Here is a 24,777-nt window from a genome sequence, read left to right on the forward strand (position 1 = left end):
GGAGAACAACCAAACTACACACAGAAAGATCCCGAGCCCTGGATTGAACCCAGAACTACTCAGGACTTCGTATTGTGAGACACATACACTAAAATTAAATCAAATCAACTTTATATACAAAGCAAATTAAAATTTACCACAGAGGTAGCCAAAGTGCTGTGTGAATTGTGTGAATTATATTTATATCGCGCTTTTCTCTAGTGACTCAAAGCGCTTTACATAGTGAAACCCAATATCTAAGTTACATTTAAACCAGTGTGGGTGGCACTGGGAGAAGGTGGGTAAAGTGCCTTGCCCAAGGACACAACAGCAGTGACTAGGATGGCGGAAGCGGGAATCGAACTGCAACCCTCAAGTTGCTGGCACGGCCACTCTACCAACCGAGCTATGCCGCCCCACATACAACCTGCCTATTGTACGCTGTACAATAGGCAGGTTAAAAGCTAACATAAATTTGCTTCCCTTAACCCCAGAGTCAAATAACTCGTACGGACACTTGTTATTTGTTAGCATGCAAACGTTTGCATGGTAGCAAGCTAATATTAGCATGTTAACTTTTATTTCCGTTTTTTTCACTTTTTTTTCTCTACTTCCGCAGCCATACACTTTACAGCCGTGTTACTTGATATGTGAGACATGCTAACTGTTAGCATGCCATCGTTAGCACACATGTATTTTAATGTAAGCATGCTAATATTTTGACTAGCGCTATAGCTCATTTTGTACAGTTACACCTAAAACTCACGGATTTAGACACTCGCACCATCTTCAAAGTACGGCGGCTTCCAACGACCCCCAGCCAGAGGTCCAGGTCACAGATAGCAGGCCCGTCAAAATGTCTGCGGGATTTTTTTATAGTTTTTATTTCTTGTAGCTCTGTTTTAGTATTTGATCTGTTTTAATGGGCTAAGCGTGTATTGTTTTAAAATATTGGTTTTTGAGATGTATTTGAATAAAAGGTGCATAACAAATAAAATACATTTTATTATTTATAATTTCTGGTGGGCGTTGTGGCAGCCTTCTCTGTTCAGCGGTCCTTGAACGCACCGTTAAAAACACCTCTGTCTTGTATTTCTTTGAGTATTGCTCTGTTTTAAGAGAGCACAGTGTGTAGATTCAACGTGCACAACTAACTATCTTAGTTCCTCAGGCAGCAGTGTGTTTATATATGTTTACATTGGGGTATGTGGTTTCTTCAATGAATCAGTCAATGTTTATTTATATAGCCCTAACTCACAAGTGTCTCAAAGAGATGCACAAGCCACAACGACATCCGCGGTACAGAGCCCACACAAGGGCAAGGAAAAACTCACCCCAGTGGGACGTCGATATGAATGACTATGATAAACCTTGGAGAGGACCACATATGTGGACAACCCCATCCACCCCCTCTAGGGGAGACCGAAAGCAATGGACGTTGAGTGGGTCGAACATAATATTGTGAAAGTCCAGTCCATAGTGGATCTAAAATAATAGTGAGAGTCCTGTCCATAATGGGGCCAGCAGTAGACCATCCCACGCGGAGACGGGTCAGCAGCGCAGAGATGTCCCCAACCAATGCACCGGCGAGCGGTCCTGACTCTGGACAGCCAGCACTTCCTCCATTGCCACCAGGGGGCAGAGGAGAAAATAGAATAAACGCCAGATCAACTGGTCTAAAAAGGGAGTCTATTTAAAGGCTAGAGTATACAAAATAGTTTTAAGATGGGACTTAAATGCTTCTACTGAGGTAACATCTCTAACTGATACCGGGAGGGCTTTCCAAAGCACTGGAGCCGAATAAAAAAACGCTCTTTAGCCCGCATTTTTTGGGGCTCTGGGAATCACTAATACGCCGGAGTTCTTTGAATGCAGATTTCTTGCCGGGACATATGGTTTCTTAATGGGGAAAGACATTAATGTCTCCTGTTTTCATGTTAACAGTTAAGCTAGCGAGCTGGCACCAGTTCATTCATCAAACTGTAGTTATCAGTCAATCTTTCTTTAAAACGGTGATACTAACAGTCAGACGTTTTGCCGCGGTTATCATTATTAAGGTTTATTGTTGCATTCCTACTCCCTACATTCCTACTGTGGATGTTTGCATTCACTATTAGGGAATGATATAAACGGGTTTCCAATATGGTGATCCAGGTTAGAGGGGTTGAAAAAAATCTATGAGATCAAAAACATCACCAGCTTCTTTAACACACACAAACTATTTATGGTCCCCAGAATGTTCTATTTACATCAGCTTTAAGTTGCAATAATATTCCCTGCTGGTTACTTTTTGGTTGCCTTTTACACAAAACCCAGAGAAGCAGGCTATTACTGTGCGCTTTCACACAGCAGCGCATTGTGCTGCAATCGGGTAAGTGTCTCGTGTTGAACTGCACACCAATATTCTAGCTCGTTGCTGTTCCCTTTTACACAGATGGCGTCCCACCTCTTACATGGCATCAGATGGTGGACCATTGCTGGGTTGTTTTTATTCCAAAGCGGGAAATAGATTATCCTGACTCTCGCCAGACCCTTGTAGTTCGCTGAGCTCCACACAAGGATCTGGGGACGGTGTGGCGCAGTTGGGAGAGTGGCCGTGCCAGCAACCTGAGGGTTACTGGTTCAATCCCCATCTTCTACCAACCTCGTCACAATCTGTGTGTCCTTGAGCAAGACACTTCACCCTTGCTCCTGCTGGGTCGTGGTTATGGCCTTGCATAGCAGCTCCCGCCATCAGTGTGTGAATGTGGAAATAGTGTCAAAGCGCTTTGAGTACCTTTCTGTCTTGCCGCTGGTATAGGTGGTCACATTTTTCTCCGTTCTCTCCTTTCCCAGCTTGCTCTCTTGGTTTTTGTCTTGTCTGAACTTTTTTGAAGCCTCTTTTTTTGCGCTGTCCTCAAATCTAAAACATCAGACATGGATATGATGAGCTGAACTCTCGATGCAAATGACAAAGTCTTTTCGACGAGGAAAAGAGGTTCGGGGGAGCCTGGCTGCCCTGATGGAACCATTGCTGCGAGGTACGTGAGAGACTCCTGGGATACATGGAGAATCATGTGCCTCTCAGTCCTTTCCATCAAGAATGTGGAAGACATCTACCTATTTGGAAACGTGATCGTGGGGCGCCTGCTGATTGGGCCGGGCATTGCTCTGGTGTATCGTAAAATTCGTAAGACGATGGCAGCCACTCAAGGAGCCCAAAGGCTGTTCGTCGCAATAGAAGGTTTGGGCAGGGCTGTGGGAACACAGACTCTGGCGATTTCTGAGCTAAATCGCAAGATGGATCACATAATGGAGAAGTTTGCTAAAAAGGAAGATTGAATTGAATTTGAGAAAGCCGGCATGTACTAAGAACAGACAAGCCATTGTTTGGTCTGTTCACGAAAAACAAACATCCTAATCTACGATTTGACCCCCTCGAATGGCATTGAGGACCAGGCTGTACTGAAAACACCCCCGAGGACACCTCAATGATGGACGCTTTGACCTCCCTCCCTTCTCAACGACACCTGGAGTCAAACTTTTTCAGAAACGGCCTGAGTCTACAAAAACATTACTCCATCACACCCAAGACAATTGGGCACACACGCACACACCTACCCTCCCACACCCTACACCTTCACTACTGCTTGTTTTTCCCCTGGGGTCCTTTCAGGGTTCCAACTCCCCCCCTCTGTGCGAGTTGTCGTGATTAATGTAATGTGTTTATGTGTGCATTGCAAATGAGTTTTTTTCCCTTGGACTCAGCCTGGACCCCCTCCCGAGGGTCCAGCCTTTGACTGATATTTTTTTACTCTTTACCCCTTTCACAATATCACCTTTTTCCCACCTTTTTTAAGGACCGCTGTAAAAATGGCTGATCCGTTGGCGGTCCCGTCTTGTCTCCCTGTAATGTATGTCTGCTCTTAGTGGGACTGTGCCAAAAATTTACTTTTCAGTTCTTATGTGTCTTGTGCATGTTTAAGAATTGACAATAAATCATTTCCATTTCCATTTCCATGTAGAAAAGTGCTATACAAGTATAACCCATTTACCATTTTATCTGGGTTTAAAGGCATTGCAAACTCATTCCAGATAGCAAAAAATAATGAACCAATCAGGATTGACGGGCGGAGTTTCATAGATTCAAATTCATTCCAGATAGCAAAAAATAATGAACCAATCAGGATTGCCGGGCGGAGTTTCATAGATGTGACGTAGCGCCGAAGTAACTGTTTGATTCAAACAACAATGGCGGCACTAAGCCCTCGCTGACATTGATTCTGCTATTGCAACTGTTTTTTCAAATCTATTAAATATTAATTATTTAAAAGATGAACCGAGAATGGTTTTGAAGGCTTTTATTAGTGGCAAGGATGTTTTGGCTCTTCTTCTGACCGGGTTTGGATTTCCCAGCGTCGCTCTCATCAGCGTCGCTGGTTGATTTCCATGTGAGTGATTGAAGTAGCACGTCATTCAAAATTACGGATAGGTGGTTTATCCAATCACATACAATGATTTTTTTTTACAAGGCCCCGCCTTCTGGTAATGAACCAATCAGGATTGCCGGGCGGGATTTCATAGATGTGACGTAGCACCGAAGTGATTGTATGATTCAAACAACAATGGCGGCACGCAGGCCTCGCTGCTATTGCAACTGTTTTGTCCAATCTATCGAGTATTCATTATTTCAAAGATGAACAGAGAACTCTTCGCTCTGTCTTTATTCAATATGTCGGCTATTCTGTTTTGGATTTCGCAGCATCAGCATCACAGGTTGGTTTCGATGTGAGTGGTTGAAGTAGCACGTCATTCAAGATAACGGACAAGTGGTTTATCCAATCACATACAATTTTTTTTTTGCAAGGCCCCGCCTTCTGAAATACATCTCCTATTGAGAACTCCCAGATCCTTGTGTGGATCTGGTGTGAGTCAGGTTAGGAAATACATGGCTTTACGGCAGTGGTTCTTAACCTGGGTTCGATCGAACCCTAGGGGTTCTGTGAGTCGGGCTCAGGGGTTCGGCGGAGGTCAAGACACACCTGACTTATCGTGTATATAAAAACTTCTCCCTATCGGCCTATTACGGATACGGCAACAGCAGAAGTAATTTGTTGTGAGTTTATGCACTGTGTTGGTTTTGTTCTTTGAACAAGGTGATGTTCACGCACGGTTCATTTTGTGCACCAGTAAAAAAAACATGGTAACACTTTAGTATGGGGAACATATTCACCATTAATTAGTTGCTTATAACGTGCAAATTAGTAACTTATTGGCTCTTAACTAGTCATTATTAAGTACGTATTAATGCCTTATTTGGCATGGCCTCATTATAACCCTAACTCTCGAACTCTGGCCCTATCTCTCTAACCCTAACCAAATAACTCTAAATTAAATCTTTGTTACTTAGAATTAGGGCTGCGACAACTAATCGATTAAAATCGATTATAAAAATAGTTGGCGATTTAATTTAGTCATCGATTCTTTGGATCAATGCTATGCGCATGCGAGGAGGCTATTTTTTTAATTTATTTAAAAAAAATATATATATATGTTTTTTTTTTTAAATAAACATTTATTTATAAACTGCAACATTTACAAACAGCTGAGCAACAATAATCAAAATAAGTATGGTGCCAGCATGCTGTTTTTCAATAAAATACTGGAAAGGATAGACATGTATTTTCTCTCTTTTATCCGATTATTAATCGATTAATCGAAGCAATAATCGACACAATCGATTAGATTATCAAATTAGTTGTTAGTTGCAGCCCTATTTAGAATTTGTTCCCCTGGTGTCCGAAAAACTCTAAATTAAGTCTTTGTTACTTAGAATATGTTCCCCATACTAAAGTGTTACCAAAAACATATACCGTATTTTTCGGACTATAAGTCGCTCTGGAGTATAAGTCGCACCCATGGTCAAACTATGAAAAAAACCTCGACCTGTTGTCCGAAAAATACGGTAACTCTGTCTTGAATTTGTAAAAAAACATTTAAATTGTATTTTACACTAAAGAAGGGTTCAGTGAATGCGCATATGAAACTGGTGGGGTTCCGTTCCTCCAACAAGGTTAAGAAGCATTGCTTTACGGGCAATGGAAACCAAAGGAGCTCATGGAAAGACAAACTACCTAAACACCCTATGTTTTTAAAAGGGACCTACGAAGATGCGAGTCTACATTTAACTCAGGTCCTTGTGCTCTAGAAAATATCTATTGGATATACTTTGGTATACTTTTTGTGTAAATGTTGCTCCATCGTCACATTCATAACCCGTTCTGTGAGTATATCTACAAATTGTTCATGTGTGGAGGCATTTCCAGATTGTGTCCCCACCCTCTATAAAAGTATCAGAATTGATCTTTCGAAAATGTACACTGTAGGGATGTACGATATAACGGTACTAGTATAGTACCGCGATACTAGTTAATCATATTCGGTACTATACCGCCTCTTTTTTTTATTAGGCATGACGGCCCGTTGTTGTGACATTGCTGGTTTTACGAGCAGAGGAGCATGTTCGGCAGCACAGAATCACAGAGTACTTACAAGCAGACACAGTGTGTAGACGGGAAAGGGAGAATGGACGCATTTTGGCCTAAAAATTAAAGATAAAGGTGAAGCTACAACACTGAAAAGACCTCAGAAACAGGTTCTTTAAGACACCTCTTCTAGTGTTTTAGCTACTTCTAAATCACTAATCCTCGCCTCCATAGTGACAAATAAAGTACGTTTCTTACAAGTATCATCCCTGCAGGACGAGGAATAGCTAAACATGCTTCACTACACACCGTAGCTCACCGACATCACAATGTAATCAAACGCCATGGGGGGAGCTACACCTGATATCCACTGTAATGATACCCAGTACAGGAGCGCTAAATCAATGATTAGATCATTATTTGTTTAGCATCACAACATCTTTTTTTGTTCTCTTTAAATTAATATTATGTTTATAAACTCGGTAAATATGTCCCTGGATACGTGCAGACTTAAAATATGACCAATGTATTATCCTGTAACTGCTTGGTATCGGGTCGATACCCATTTGTGGTATCATCCAAAACTAATGTAAAGTATCCAAACAACAAAAGAATAAGGGATTATTACACTTTAACAGAAGTGCAGATAGAACATGTTAAAAGTGAAAGTAAGCAGATATGAAAAGTAAATGAACAAGTAAATTAATAATTCATTTTCTACCACTTGTCCCTCATAGTTTTGACCAAATAATAAAATGATAAATGACACAATATGTTACTGCATATTTCAGCAGACTAACTAGAAGCCGTTCTTTGCTTACTTACTAATAAGTTCACTATTTTATTTTAGGACAAATTTGCAATACAAAACATATCTTTAATGGACCATACAATTTTTTGTTGAAATAAAGCCAAACATTTCATTTTTTGAAATACATGTTGGTTCCGGTACCAACATATTGGTGTCGGGGCCACCCTAGTACACTGTTAAATATGTATCTTAAAGATGCAAATCATCAGTATTTTGTTCAATCACAGTCATGAATAAACTTCATAAACAATTTATAGAATCGCCGGTCACAACATTAGGTACACCGCCCGCTATCTGATGAATACAAAGCTGCATAAAAAGCAGCCAGCATTTATCTCACTGCATGTCGCATGTCGGTGGTACTGTGCACATTTGTCAGCGTGGCTCAACGAGTAGAGTGGCCTACCAGAAACTTTAGGGTTCCAGGTTTGGTTCCAACTTCTATCATCCTAGTCACGGTTGTTGTTACCTTCAGCAAAGACGCTTCAGCTACCTTGCCACCCACACGAGTATATATGAGGCTTGTCAACACCAAGCTGCAATGTATGGGTGATCTTTGAGAGATTTGTGAAAAAGCGCTATATAAATATCATTTAGACCTAGACAAACTTTAATGAAATTGTTCCACACAGCTCAGTTACAAAGAATGGACCCAAAAAGAGGGTGATACAAAAGGTATAAAGTAGACTAAAAATGTACCATAGTAGCAATATAAAATATAACATATGTAATATTTACATATTATATACACAGTATATAATATATACTGATATATTATTAAATAATATTTACAATATATAACAAATCCCAATTACCATGTACAATGTTACAGTATATTATTACATTTATTTGATTTCATGTCATGATTAGATGAAAATAATACTTTCTCCTTTCTTCACAAAAAGTTTTAATATCGCAAGTTTTCGTTTTGAGTTTAGCAGCAAATTAAAACAGTCCCGTTTAAAATGGCTTCGACAAAATAAATATTCAATAACACAGGAGAGCTCTCGGACTGGAGGCTCTAGGTGTCGGCAATAGGTAGATAGACGATGGCCCGGCATGAACTAGAAATGCCCACATTGGTACGTCCGTCAATCTGTGATGTCACAAATGGCCCACTGCTTAAAAAAAGGACAGCAAAACACAGCCTTCAGAGGCATCCAAAACTACTTGCAAGCTCTCGCCCAAATGCATGAACCTGATTTAATGCCTTGGGAGTATTTTTTTTAAAACGAGTACCGTATTTTTCGGATTATAAATCGTTCCGGAGTATACGTCACACCGGCCGAAAATGCATAATAAAAAAGGAAAAAAATATATATACGTCACACTGGAGAATAAGTCGCATTTTTGGGGGAAATTTATCTGATAAAATCCAACACCAAGAATAGACATTTGAATGGCAATTTAAAATGGATAAACAATACTGAACAACAGGCTGAATAAGTGTACGTTATATGACGCATAAATAACCAACTGGGAAGGTGCCTGGTATGTTAACGTAACATATTATGGTAAGAGTCATTCAAATAACTATAACATATAGAACATGCTATACGTTTACCAAACAATCTGTCACTCCGAATCGATAAAGCCAATGAAATCTTCTTCCTCGCGTCGTTTTCTGCTGCATGTTTCACTACGTCCATCTTGTAATCTGCAGTACATGATTTCCTTTTCGGTGCCATTTTGTTCAGCCCTTCTCAGTTTTTATAAATTACCGCCAACAATGAAATGATCCATTTTAATAGCTACGGCAGTAGCATATATCATACAGCAGTTAGCATTCCATGACCCACAATGCACTTCTGCCATGACCCTCCGAATTATTATTGGCTGACGTGTGTGTGACATTTTCTTCGTCTCTTCCGCGAATGAGATAAATAATATTATTTGATATTTTACGGTAATGTGTTCATAATTTTGCACATAATTCGCTCCGGAGTATAAGTCGCACCCCAAACGACCAAACTATGCAAAAAAACAAAAAATACGGTATTCAACCTTGTAACATTTTTAAGTCAGAAAATTATCATACTCTAGGTCCCTTTTTTTATGTGTGTATATCAAGGTCCTTTAAAGTCTTGTAAAGCAAACAATTTTCTCTCAATAGATGCCACATTAAAAGTGTTTTTTAATGTATTTTCTAAAGGAAAAATGCAACACAAAAGGCTGTATTAATTTCCCTTCCCTGCCCTGGCTAAGGAACTACTGATCTAAAATATGTGAATCGTAGTGACGTTTCAGTGTATCATTGCAGCATTACTATCATTTGGCTCATCCGCTCCCCATTATTATGTATGGCTGCTTATAATCAGCTCTAGTGTGTAAAAGGAAGCCTCTGCCAGTCTGGTGCTACGCCTGCCAGTCAACGATTTGGGCGGCTCAAGTCGTAGCTACCCTCCCTCTTCTTCCTCTTGTTAATCAATTTACAGGATGTCAGAAACTCTTACGGAGGATGTCTTTGTCCCTTTGTTGCAGCGACGATCTCTTATCCCCACCATCACTCCCCCCCTGCTGGTAGAGCGGGGGTAGCGGGAGCTGCCGTCGCTTGCTCAGCTTTAAGTTGTTTTATTCACACTTTTAATCGCTGAGTGCTTTATTATTAGGTGCCGGATGCCGCCCCGGCCGAGCAAGGCAGTGTGTGTGTGTGTGTGTGTGTGTGTGTGTGTGTGTGTGTGTTTGCGTGTGTGTATACAGGGCTGGGGGCGGGGGGGTGTCTGCATGGTGCATTTAGTGGAGTCATATTAATGGCACTATAAAACAAATCTGTCAGGCTGTTCTTAACCCCGCTGGCAGATTTGCACTGCCCAGGCTTGGCCTCCTCTCCAAGCGCTTACAGGTGGCTAAGGAGAGTGCATCTCCATCATATATACTCCAGCGTCTGCTAATAGTTTTATGAATTTATTGTTTTCTCTCTTCCCCGGGCACCCTGCGTGCAATCATGCGGCTATTTTTCAGCTAAATGGTGTTTGTCAAGGGAGCTTTCCCTGCAGTCCTCTTCCCAACATGTAAACCAGGGGTGTCAAACATACGGCCCGCGAACCGGTTTCATCTGGCCCGCTGGATGAGTTTGCTCGGTATAAAAATTAGTTGACATTTTTGAATGAAAGAAACCGCTGTTCTTAATGTGTCCACTGGATGTCACAATATCAATTATTTGTATCTGCGCAGATATATATGTAAAAAAAAAAAAAAACACATGTTAGTACATCAGTCGAGGAAAATGAGCAAAACTACATAAATAACATCCTGTAATTTGATTTTGATTTAATTTTTGAATCATGATGAGATTGAAAATTAACACCAATGTGTTGACTGATGAACATTTTCACATAATTTATTCAGAAAGTATAAATGACAACAAATAAAAATAGAATACTATAAACCGCAACATGTAAATGAAAAAAAAACTAAACAACATTATGATTCGTACATTTTCAGAATGTGCTTGATCTATTTTTAAAAAAAGAAAAAAATCTGTAGTTGTCTTTATTTTTAAGTTATCGTGCCCTGATTTTACCAGTCCGGCCCTCTTGGGAGTAGATTTTTCTCCGTGTGGCCCCCGATCTAATCTGAGTTTGACACCCCTGATGTAGACTAACACTTGTTCAATTACAAGTCATTTGTTATCCGCTTGGGCTTCACGGTGGAAGAGGGGTTAGTGCGTCTGCCTCACAATACGAAGGTCCTGCAGTCCTGGGTTCAATCCCAGGCTCGGGATCTTTCTGTGTGGAGTTTGCATGTTCTCCCCGTGAATGCGTGGGTTCCCTCCGGGTACTCCGGCTTCCTCCCACCTCCAATGACATGCACCTGGGGATAGGTTGATTGGCAACACTAAATTGGCCCTAGTGTGTGAATGTGAGTGTGAATGTTGTCTGTCTATCTGTGTTGGCCCTGCGATGAGGTGGCGACTTGTCCAGGGTGTACACCGCCTTCCGCCCGATTGTAGCTGAGATAGGCGCCAGATCCCCCCGCGACCCCAAAAGGGAATAAGCGGTAGAAAATGGATGGATGGATGGATGTTATCCGCTTCTGCTGTGTGTGTGTGTGCATCATTTGTTATCTCCTCGCCTTTTTTGTGCATATATTTTCCCCCTCAAATGACGGTGTTGTCGCACATTTAATACAAGCGTATTTGTCATGTTTAGAAAAGGTCGAGGTTTCAGTCGCCGCATGTAATTTGTGGATGGAAGAAAGAAGGGGTTAAAAAAAAGCGCACTCATCTTTGATGGCAATTAAAAATGCGAATTTTAATTTTTTTTCTATACAGATTTACAGTTATGCCTGCAAGGTTGCACTTTGTCCAACATGTTCTTTAATCACTCAGCTGGTTGCTAATAAAACATAAGCCACTTAGTTGGGGAATTAGTCTTGTCTCCTCTCCAGCTCGACTCTGGAGGATGTGAGGAGACAAGGAGGACGTACAGGCCTGCCTCCGCTCATTACTTTGGGATAACTAAGTGAAAGCATCCAAGAGGTTTCTCCCAGAGGTTTTGCTTTGTGTGGCGTCTTCAGCAGCTATGTACAGTGGGGGAAAAAAGTATTTACTCAGCCACCGATTGTGCAAGTTCTCTCACTTAAAATGATGACGGAGGTCTGTCATTTTCATCATAGGTACGCTTCAACTGTGGGAGACAGAATGTGAAAAAAAAATCCAGGAATTCACATTGTAGGAATTTTAAAGAATGTATTTGTAAATTATGGTGGAAAATAAATATTTGGTCAACCATTCAAAGCTCTCACTGATGGAAGGAGGTTTTGGCTCAAAATCTCACGATACATGGCCCCATTCATTCTTTCCTTAACACGGATCAATCGTCCTGTCCCCTTAGCAGAAAAACAGCCCCAAAGCATGATGTTTCCACCCCCATGCTTCACAGTAGGTATGGTGTTCTTGGGATGCAACTCAGTATTCTTCTTCCTCCAAACACGACAAGTTGAGTTTATACCAAAAAGTTCTATTTGGGTTTCATCTGACCACATGACATTCTCCCAATCCTCTGCTGTATCATCCATTTATCCATTTTGGTATAAACTCAACTCGTCATGTTTGGAGGAAGAAGAATACTGAGTTGCATCCCAAGAACACCACACCTACTGTGAAGCATGGGGGTGGAAACATCATGCTTTGGGGCTGTTTTTCTGCTAAGGGGACAGGACGATTGATCCGTGTTAAGGAAAGAATGAATGGGGCCATGTATCGTGAGATTTTGAGCCAAAACCTCCTTCCATCAGTGAGAGCTTTGAATGGTTGACCAAATACTTATTTTCCACCATAATTTACAAATAAATTCTTTAAAATTCCTACAATGTGAATGAAATCCTGGATTTTTTTTCACATTCTGTCTCTCACAGTTGACGTGTACCTATGATGAAAATTACAGACCTCTGTCATCATTTTAAGTGGGAGAACTTGCACAATCGGTGTCTGTCTAGATACTTTTTTGCCCCATTATATATATACATATATATATATATATATATATATATATATATATATATATATATATATATATATATATAAACACACAAAAAAATGCCGAACACCGTGAGGGAGGAATTGAGAGAATATTTCCGACACTTTTGGTTTACACCCTCATTTAGGCACTCACTTTTAGACACCAGTCATTGTATTTCTCTAGGCTTTTATCTTGTCCACTGAGCTGGAACGCGGCGAGCAGAAATTTGCATTAGTGGGCGATTATGAATACCTGTGACAGATTCTCTGTGCCGCCTCCCTCGGGCGGAAATGAATTGGCTCCTCGTGTTGACTGGTGCAGGAAGACAGAGACCAAGCAATTAGAGTTTTACTGGTTAATGTAGCAGCTTTTCGCAGGGAGGGCGAGGAAGTTCAACATGCAGTTCCTCCCCTCGCTTTCCCTTTTTTTTTTCCCTGTATAAGGATATGTGCAATATGACAAACTTACCTGTCTGCCAGCTCGCTGAATTCCTCGGGGTTGAGGGGGGAATCGCTCTGGAAGCGCCTCATGGCAGTTGAGGTGACAACACAATGACGCAGGTTATTCTTAACGTAGGATGTGCTACAGCTCTTCATACATATTCATTATTTACCTTTTTTATTTTTTATTTTTTTTAAACCCCTTTATTGTGCTTCTTCGTTGCCTTACGCGTAATTATAAATAACAACAGAAACAACTTGTCCGTTTCTGAACCCATCCTAGTCTTAGTAGCTCACCTACTGCTCTATTGAAGGATGCTAAGTGGTACAGTGTTGAAGCTCGGGGCATTTGTCTGCATTACTCATTGGTGTGGCAGTAGGTAGACTGGCCCCCGGGAGCAAACGTGCACACACTCATGCATGGTTATGGTGTGACACAAGCAATCTGCTGTTTGCAGAAGCCGCTATTGATGCCTGAAGCTCTCAGTGGTTCACATCCTGCTTAACGCTAACATATTGTTGGTACTCGGTGCAGCCTCCAGCTCTTTGAGCCTCGCTTGCACTGCGCTAGCATTGCGTGGGTTCAGCATAGCGGCTTAGAAATAAACTTATCTTTTTAAATGTTGCACTAGTAATCACAACTTTTAGTTATTTTTTACTCCCACTTGCCCACAAATTGAAGTAAAAGTTTATTTCATGTATTGATTTTCTATATGCCTATTTATTTCTCTTAAACTAGGTCTTATTCCATACCAGGGAAAATAAGATATTATCAAATCATGTATTTTTTTTTATTTGACACATTTCAAACAATTGACACTTAAACGGGGTACATATAGGCCTAGGCCAACAACAAATCATTTCTGATAAACGATATTATTGTCCAAAGACATGCACCTGGGGATAGGTTGATTGGCAACACTAAATTGGCCCTACTGTGTGAATGTGAGTGTGAATGTTGTCTGTCTATCTGTGTTGGCCCTGCGATGAGGTGGCGACTTGTCCAGGGTGTACACTGCCTTCCGCCCGATTGTAGCTGAGATAGGCGCCAGCGCCCCCCGCAACCCTAAAAAAAGGGAATAAGCGGTAGGAAATGGATGGATGGATGGATATTATTGTCAACATTTTTTTTAGATCAAATCCACCACTGAAGCATTGACAATGAAAGGTCAACTTTTAAATATTGAAATTATATGAAAAAAACTAATAATAAAAATAAAATGTGCTGTGTCCTAATATGCTCAAAAAGTACGTATACGTGCAATAAAATTGTTTAACCATATATTTTTTTAAATCACAAAAAATATATACATTCATGGCAAAGGGAACATTATATTATATTGTCCTTGCTTCATAAGACCCATCTTATATTTATTTGAGTGTTATCACTTCCAGTTTGTATTTCGACTCAAAACTGTTGGGTACAGATGGATCACTTTGTGCAAAAACAGCACAGCCTGTTCAATGTGAACATACGAGTTTAGATGGGAGTATGACGTTTCCTAACGAGGAAAGGCGTTAATGTCTCTTGTTTTCATGTTTGCATTTAAGGTAACCATAAGTTTGGTTTTCAGTCATAGTTTTTTGATCATTTTAATTTAGTAGGGTAATACCAACCATCAGGAATTTTACAGCCATCATTATTATTTTTTGTGTGCAATTACTATACTACAAATGCCCGCAGCTGCTGAAACCGAAGCAAATAATGAAACACGCAAGCACATGGCAATTTGTCGAAGATGGGAAAGGTATTGAGTTAATTTTTATTCACAGTTCGATTACTCGACTTATCGAATATTGGCCCAAGTATAGAAACATGATCTTTCTTATTATTACTATTATAGTGAAACCCCCAAAGCATACTTGCCAAGCTTGTGACCTCCGATTTAGGGACGTGGGGGGCGTGGTCGGGGGTGGGGCCGGGGGCGTGTTTGGGGGTCTCGTTAAGAGGTGAGGAGTATATTTACCGCTAAATTCATATATTCATCAAATCAAGTATTTCGTATATATATATATATGAGAAATACTTAATTTTCTGTGAATTCTAGCTGTATATATATATATATATATATATATATATATATATATATATATATATAAATATATATATATATATAAATATATATATATATATATATATATATATATATATATATATATATATATATATATATATATATATATATATATATATATATATATATATATATATATATATATATATATATATATATAAAATAAATACTTTAATTTCAGTGTTCATTTATTTACTCATTTACACACACAACACTCATTTACTCATTGTTGAGTTGAGGGTTGAATATTCCATCCTTGTTTTTCTAACCATATGCATGTACAGTAGATGGCAGTATTGTCCTGTTTAACAGTGTCACAACACATTGCTGTTTGGCAGACGAACTGCTTTAGGTAGACGAATTCAGACTGGTGTTGTTGTGTGTTCTTTTACCGGGCTGGGAGGACGATAATGAAACTGCCTAACATTAAACCCACATAAGAAATCAATAACTCGCCCTCGATCATTCTACAGTAATAACGTCATTGGGCAGACACGCTCTTTGTACACGTCACTCAGGTACGCATTGAGCTAGAGGGGGCGTGGCCTCCAGCATCGCCTGAATTTCGGGAGAAAATTTGTCCCGGGGGGTTTTCGGGAGAGGCGCTGAATTTCGGGAGTCTCACGGAAAATCCGGGAGGGTTGGCAAGTATGCCCCAAGGTTTCATTGTTTTTGGAAATGCAAAACATTTTCCACATTAGAAATAAATGTAAGTAACACTTTCCAGAGTCAGATTGTAAAAATAATTTGACCACTGTCCTGTTAAACACTCAACTTTAATGACCTAGGACAACGATGTACGAAATATCCTCATCTTCGTTTTTTTTAAACATACATTACTGTCACTCATGTAGCAGGTCCCATTCGATTTCTAGCCCCAGTCTGATACCAAGACTATATTGATATACATTATCAAACTAAAAATGTTTTTAGCAAGTAACTAAAGTTAACACAAATATACGTTTTAATAAAATGTATTTTGTTAAATTTGGTATTTGTTACCATTGTTGTGAATCCTTTGAAATAAATGTATTATATTGTAGAAGTCAGTCTGACTTTGATATTTTGGAAAAATAGTCAAATCAACCATTAATGTGCCAAAAATAGTAAAAGACAAGAATTGCAATCAGACAAGATGTTCCGTACAGCAATTTACTCTTGGTCTTTTTGGAGCGCTTGACGACAGTGTTGTGTGCGGGGAGATGAAGATGTAGACAAATGTGATCCCTGATATACTGAGTTAGTTTTTGCACCACGTTAGCGGTCATCCTACAAGACTCTATGGTGCAAATATAAAACTTTGTTGGGCAAACAAACTTTTTTTACTGGTACCTGTTTTTGTTGTATTTTGGATCTCCAAAAGTCCCGGAAATGTTTAAATCAAGCCGTAGAGGCAATGCGGAGATATTTTTTAAACAATCTTGTCTTTTTAAAAACTCGATCCAAACGAGCCGTTTGGAATTTGAGACTTTAGTGACAGAAATTGGCTTAGTTAAACTATGTCAGCAGATCTCTCCATATTTTTAAAAAACATAATATGTTGAATTGCATCGATGATAGAAAAAAAACTGATTTATTTAAAAAGGGAGCTAAGGAAATGTAAAATACCGGCCTAATTCGGACTCCAGAACAAAATACGAATGAGATGAACTATAAGGAAGCAGCTATACTAAAGACGAGTAATAAAGCGTACACAAACCTCTTCACGCTGCATTTTTACACTCCAAACTGATTTGCAAACACTCAGTATTCTTCACAAGTGGCAAGGTAATCCACATCATTGCAAACTTAATCTGGAACAGTATCGACTGCGGCACGATTGGTCTTTTCTTTCGCATTTAAATCTCCTGCCAAAAATTGACAGAGCCTTATGAATAAACTCGACATTCAAAAGTTTGTTTTCACGATTCGTGGTCCGAAAATTCCTTTGAAAAAACTCTATCGTCGGTCTGTCTTTGCCTCGGACCTAGCATCCCATTGATAAATTCTTGGTGGTGACATCATGTTTGTCGCGCAATCCAAAATAATTTCTTGATACTGTCTGCTATCAGTGCCAATATTACAGCGGACACCTTAAACAAGGTGTAAGGAAACGCAGATGGCTATTGTGACGTCATAAGTCCTACAGAAAAGGAATTCATTTTAGCACGCTAAAATTAAATAAGAGCTCCTCAATTTAGGGGAGTCACATGGCGTATGATAAATATTCGCATTAAAAAAAGGGCATGGACACTTGGAATTCAAACGTCGTTGTGAAAATACATAAAACCAAACTATTTGAGAAATCAAACTAATTTAGTGCATGGAAATGTAGTGAGTGTGATGTCATTAAGAAACACACGCTTGTAACATTTGAACATTTTGTCAATTTTAGTACTCTGAAATTGTTTTGTGTCTCACTAATCATATGTCACCGCTATGGAAGTACAATTGTCTCACATCAACTTATATATATATCTATATGATATTAATACATAAGCATATATTAATAAATGTACAAATACAAACGTGATTTACAAATAAATAAATCATTTGTATAGATAAACGCTTATTTGTAAATATATTTTTGAGATTTGAATATAAATATTCTTGATATTTGTATTTGTATTGAATTTGCATACGTGGATGGCGACCTCCAAAGACATGCAACTGGGGATAAGTTGATTGGAAACACTAAATTTGCTCTAGACTGTGAATGTGAGTGTGAATGTTGTCTGTCTATCTGTGTTGGCCCTGCGATGAGGTGGCGACTTTTCCAGGGTGTCCCCCGCCTACCGCCTGAATGAAGCTGAGATAGGCTCCAGCGACCCCAAAAGACCAAAAGAGACAAGCGGTAGAAAGTGGATGGATGAATGGATCGCTTTTTTGCTTTTGTGTCGATGAGACATTCCTACCACTAACCAGATGCAAAAATAAATGTGGTGTTACACACTCCCCTGAACAACCAGCAGAGGGCACTGCAGCCAGAGCGGTCTGGGTCACAGACATGGTCAGACAGTGGCGAGCCAATCTGAGGCACACTAGGGAGGGTCATATAGTTGATTTAATGGATGCGTAAGTAATAACTTGTATTGATAACAGTTTCAGGTGTGTTGTAGTCGTGCCATGGTTGTATCTACTAGATAGTTTAGTCAGTCACTCAGATTTTACAGGTTATGATGTGACGACAACATCCAAACACATCTCTACACACAAGTGTAAAAATATGTAAATTGGCTTGAAACATAAACATTTTCATCCAGCCACAGTTAACTAGTTTGGTGATTGTGGTGTTCCTGCCTGGTGTGTGTAGTGTGTGTTCTTCTCGTCTTCTTCTCTGACCCGCAAAATGTCAAAGAAAAAGCTGGTTAATATATTGTTAATAAAATTGCTGGTTATAAGTGCAATTAATAGTAGGATTTTAGCTTAACTGCAGGCATGGATGAAGCTAGTTTGGTTTGCATGTGCATATTCCACTTCAAGTAATACAATACTACAGCAAAAATGGATGTTTTTGATCAGAATAAATTCGCTACATCGTACAAGTTGGAGCATAGTCGCTCCAATAGAGACTCTGAGTTAATGTGGAGAATATTTTCTTTCCCACCTCATCTCCATCAAGCGTGGAGTGTGATCCTCTTCACACGTTCATCATCATTTCAGTTGGAGGCAGCCTCATTAGACTGTCACTAAATGGGTTTAAAAGCAGCCATCCAATTAGCGGTCTGCTGTGAAATGCAGCGGTCTTGTGCGCCGTGCTTAGCGCCACTCCTTTGCAGAATTATAAGGGATTACTCATTCGGCGTGATCCGTCTTATTTCTACCAGGGGTCAGTATCATTGCCACGGAGGGGGTAAACGTTGCAAATGCTCCTCGGGTTTGCCATATGTGCCTCATCAGAGTTCCTCAACGCCTCTGATTTCTAAGAAGAGTTGATGTGCTAGTTAAAAAGACGGCATACCGCGCCTATCTGTCATACTTTCTGTTCAGCAAGAAGAGCGCCAGTGCTGCGTGTGTTTAAATAGGATTTTACCAGATATTAAAAGTTGTCCCTGAAATTTAAGACATCATCTTGTTGCCAAACTCTCAAAAGGCTTCGCAGTCTGTAGTGCTTTTCAAGAGATTTAGAATGTGCTTAAATCAATTTCATATTTTGTTTTGGGTGCGGGCCCACTGGGATTTGAGAGTACTTGACTGTGATGAGCTGTATCACATTTATTCCGTCATGTCGTGTCTCCTCAGATCTTTCTGGTGACAGTTTGGTACTCGGAGCTCTTCATGTTCCCCCTTTTCCTGCTTCTACTTATCGGCTGGAACTACTTGCAGCTCAGTGGGAGGAACTCCAACCCCGACCTGGTGAGTGAAATTGACCTCTGTAGTTGGCACTGGTACTACAAAATCACTGACAGGGTTTACTGTTCACTTATTATTAATAAACATATACAGTAAAGTTCTTATCTACACTAATACCGCGGTGGCCTTCAATTCACAATAAATGTAGCTTCACAACTTCTTTTTCCTCCTTTTGCGAAGAAGCAAGACATGGTCAAGGACAGTGGACCCAGGTGCCGAGTCAAACAAATGAGTGGTGGGAGTGCTTTTTTGTGTCAGTGCAACTGGATGTTCACTATAGATATTTTAATTAGGAAAGTCCCTCTTAACAAGGGTGTATTTTAACATAATTCGTCATTCTGAGTTTTTGATTCAAGCTAAATATTACATTCACAACTAAAGCACATACAATTAGGCTCTAACAAACAATGCAAATGTACTTTCAGTAAAACAATAATATAAGTCATTGGAACAGGTCCCATGGATGACTTATTAGAGTGTAGGCTTAATAAGAACCGTTGCAACAAAACTCATGAAGTGGTACAGTATGAGATAAGGCTGCACAATTATTTAAATTTTGATTTCGATTTTGGCTTCTCACGATCATAAAAATAATATAATAAATATAATTTTAATAGGCCGTGCAATGTGCATGCAGTTCCATGAGCTTATAAGTGTGAAATAGAGGAGGAGCGAATTATTGAAAAAAAGACCATGTGTACTACAAGTTTTAGATGTTACCATCGTTGTTACTTGTTATGTGTGTATGTATGTGGATATACTGGAAATCAAATATGTATGCAATGCGACTGCAGTGGAAATGCTCCGGTCACGTCTGATCAATATGTCATCAAATAGCGATAAGCGTCATCATTCTTTGTCAAAATAAATCTAACATTGGGCTACGTTCACACTGCAGGGTAAGATGTCCGATTCCAATTTTTTTCCAAATCCAATCTTTTTATGTAGTCGTTCACTTTACAAAAATAATGCGGTGACTATTGTAAACGCAATTTGACCCGCATGCAGACATGACATTGCATGTGCTGCAGTGTTTATGAAAGTAATAAAGGTTTCAAATGCTAGTAAGTCTCAGTAGTGGGGCATTTGTGGCAAATTCAAGGATTTTGTGCAATCAAAGTGAACATTTTTTGACCTGAATTATTGGACATGGAAGATAAAGAAGGACACCTCCCCCTTGCTCTATCAGTGTGTGAATGTGTGTGTGTGTGAATGTCGATATAGTGTCGAAGCGCTTTGAGTACCGTATTTTTCCGATTATAAGTCGCACCGGCCGAAAATGCATAATAAAGAAGGAAAAAAACATATATACGTCGCACTGGAGTATAAGTCGCATTTTTGGGGGAAATTTATTTGATAAAACCCAACACCAAGAATAGACATTTGAAAGGCAATTTTAAATAAATAAAGAATAGTGAACAACAGACTGAATAAGTGTACGTTATATGACGCATAAATAACCAACTGAGAAGGTGCCTGGTATGTTAACGTAACATATTATGGTAAGAGTCATTCAAATAACTATAACATATAGAACATGCTATACGTTTACGAAACAATCTGTCATTCTTGATCGATAAATCCGATGACATCTTCTTCCTTGATGTCGCTTCTAAACAACTCTGCCAACTCCAAAGGTATGCGCCGCTTCCTCTTGTCGTTTTCTGCTGCATATTTCACTACGTCCAGCTTGTAATCTGCAGTATATGATTTCCTTTCCGGTGGCATTTTTGTTCAGCCCTTCTCAGTTTTTATAAGTTACCGCCAACGTTGAAATGATCCAGTTTCATAGCTACGGCAGTAGCATATAGCATACACCAGTTAGCATTCCATGACCCACAATGCACTTCTGCCATGACCCTCCCCCGCCGAATTCTTATTGGTTGACGTGTGTGTGAAGATTGCTAACATTTGCTTCGTCTCTTCCGCAAATTAGATAAATAACATTATTTGATATTTTACGGTAATGTGTTAATAATTTCACATAAGTCGCTCCGGAGTATATGTCGCGCCCTCGACAAAAACTTTGAAAAAAACTGCGACTTATAGTCCGAAAAATACAGTACTTGAGGGTAGAAAAGCGCTATACAAGTATAATCCATTTACCATTTACCATTTATTTGATCACATTGCAAACATTGAGGGCCGTTTCTCACCTTCAGGAATAATATTCCAGATTTTTGGACCATAAAACTGAAACTTAGTTTCACCATGTTTGGCTTCACTCTAGGCACCATCGGGAGACCCCTCTCTGAGATTCTCAGAGCTCGAGAGGTTTTATATGGTTCTAAAATGTCAGACATGTACTTTGGCACAAGAACATAAAAAGACAACGCAAGCCGTTTTAAAGTTCATTCTCTGAGGAACAGGAAGCCAGTGCAGTGACCTACAGTAAACACTGGACAAATATGGTCGTATTTCCTGGTTCTAGTCAGGACTCAAGCAGCAGCATTTTGGATGCACTGCAGCTGCTTTATAGCTCGTTTAGAGAGCCCAGTGAAAAGGCAATTGCAGTAGTCTAACCTGCTGGAAATAAAAGCATGGATTTTTCTTTCTAAGTCTGATTTAAAGGCCTACTGAAATGAGATTTTCTTATTAAATGGGGATAGCAGGTCCATTCTATGTGTCATACTTCATTATTTCGCGATATTGCCATATTTTTGCTGAAAGGATTTAGTAGAGAACATTGACGATAAAGTTAGCAACTTTTGGTCGCTATTAAAAAAGCCTTGCCTGTACCGGAAGTAGCAGACGATGTGCGCGTGACGTCACGGGTTGTGTAGCTCCTCACATCCACACGTTGTTTATAATCACAGCCACCAGCAGCTAGAGCTTTTCGGTTGGAGAAAGCGACAATTTACCCATTAATTTTGAGCGAGGATGAAAGATTTGTGGATGAGGATAATGAGAGTGAAGGAATAGAAAAAAAAAAAAGTAAAAAAAAAAAAAGGCAAGGGCAGTGATGTTATTAGACACATTTACTAGGATAATTCTGGAAAAAACATTATCTGCCTATTGTGTTACTAGTGTTTTAGTGAGATTATATAGTATCTGAAAGTCGGAGGGGTGTGGCCACGCCGCCACGGGTGTGTTAACCGCCAGTGTCTCCGGTGGGAGGAGGTAATAATCCGCATCAGCTGCAGCAGGATGCAAGCTCCGGTAAGAGCCGACTTATTACCACAATTTTCTCACCGAAACCTGCCGGTTAACATGAGGTCGGGATCCATGTTCGCTTGACCGCTCTGTTCCATAATAAAGCTTCACCTTCGGGAATTTTAAACAAGGCAACACCGGCTGTTTGTGATGCTAAAGGCAGCTGCATCTTTGTACTTTGACTTCTCCATTATTAATTGAATACATTGCAAAAGATTCAGCAACACAGATGTCCAGAATACTGTGTAATCATGCGATTAAAGCAGACTACTTATAGCTTGGATCGGGCTGGAAAAAAATGTCCGCTACAACCCGAGACGTCAAACGCACACGTCATCATTCCGGGCCTTTTCAACAGGATACCTCGCGGGAAATTTAAAATTGCAATTTAGTAAACTAAACCGGCCGTATCGGCATGTATTGCAATGTTAAGATTTCATCATTGATATATAAACTATCGGACTACGTCGTCGGTAGTAGTCAGTGGCCTAGTGGTTAGAGTGTCTGCCCTAAGATCGGTAGGTTGTGAGTTCAAAACCCGGTCGAGTCATACCAAAGACTATAAAAAAAAAATGAGACCCTCTGCCTCTCTGTTTGGCACTCAGCATCAAGGGTTGGAATTGGGGGTAAAATCACTATTAATGATTCCCGGGCGTGGCACCGCCGCTGCCCACTGCTCCCCTCACTTCCCAGGGGGTGATCAAGGGGATGGGTCAAATGCAGAGGACAAATTTCACCACACTTAGTGTGTGTGTGACAATCATTGGTACTTTATCTTTAACTTTAGTGGGTTTCAGTAGGCCTTTAAACATTACTCCTCTGATTTTTTTCAATGTTTCAGATGGTAAAAAGCCACAGATGTTATTGACTTAATGTGGTTTGTTGAAGTTAAAGTCTGAGTCTATTATTACCCCTATATTTCTAACCTGATTATTTGATTTCAGGGAGAGAGTCTCAAGGTGATTTATAACGGTTTCTCTTTGCTTCTGTTGGCCAATGATAATGATTTCAGCTTTGTCTGAGTTTAGATGAAGAACATTGTTATGAATCAACTTCAGGTCAATGTTCTCCTGCCGTTAGTGACACACAGCTCTCTGTGGCATCTGCATATTTGTGGTATGATACATTGAAGCTTTGTATAAGATGACCTACTGGCAGCATGTTCAAGTTGAACAACAGGGGGTTCCAATATTGAGCCCTGAGGAACCCCACAGGTCATACCCATTTGGTCAGAGACACAGTTACCAATTTTAACAAAATGTCCTGTGATGCAGATAGGACTTGAACCAGTTAAGAACAGAACCGGATGTTGCCACCTAGTTTTCTAACCTCTGTATAAAGATAGTATGGTCAACTGTGTCAAAGGCAGCGCTCCGATAAAGCAGATCCAAGACTAAGACTTTTCCAGGGTCTGTGTTCAGGCAGATATCGTTTGTCACCTTAATAGAGCTGTTTCAGTGCTGTGATGGGGCCTAAAGCCTGGTTGGAAGGTATCAAACACATTGTTATACAGGAGGTTTTTGTACAAAGTGTCACCATGTCATGATATCACCTTGCCATGAAATACACTATATCGCCAAAAGTATTTGGCCACCTGCCTTGATTCAAAAATGAACTTGTGGTGCCATCCCCTTCCAAACCCATAGGCTCCGATATGATGTCTGTCCACTTTTTGCTGCTATTACAGCTTCAACTCTTTGGGGAAGGCTGTCTACAAGGTTGTAGCGTGTGTTTATAGGAATTTTCAACCATTCCTCCAAAAGCGCATTGGTCACACACTGATGTTGGTCGAGAAGGCCTGGCTCGCAGTCTCCATTCTAATTCATCCCAAAGGTGTTCTATCGGGTTCAAGTCAGGACTCTGTGCAGGCCAGTTACATGTAAAATCATCCACACCAGACTCTGTCATCCATGTCTCTATGGACCTTGCTTTGTGCACTGGTGCACAGTCATGTTGGAAGAGGAAGGGGCCCGCTCTAAACTGTTCCCACAAGGTTGGGTGCATGGACTTGTCGAAAATGTTTTGGTATCCTGGAGCATTCAAAGTTCCTATCACTGGAAC

General features: G+C 40.0%; 1 protein-coding gene across 1 annotated transcript in view; it reads left to right on the forward strand.

The window, feature by feature from the left end:
* The window catches only part of mctp2a (multiple C2 domains, transmembrane 2a), a 116,338-nt gene that overhangs the window by 52,094 nt on the left and 39,467 nt on the right, over positions 1-24,777 (forward strand). The window contains 1 exon segment of the mRNA XM_061894775.1: positions 19,453-19,566. Coding sequence (XP_061750759.1) covers positions 19,453-19,566 — 114 coding nt within the window.

This window comes from Nerophis ophidion, linkage group LG03 (genome assembly GCF_033978795.1).
Source record: "Nerophis ophidion isolate RoL-2023_Sa linkage group LG03, RoL_Noph_v1.0, whole genome shotgun sequence".
Classification (NCBI taxonomy): Eukaryota; Metazoa; Chordata; class Actinopteri; order Syngnathiformes; family Syngnathidae; genus Nerophis; species Nerophis ophidion.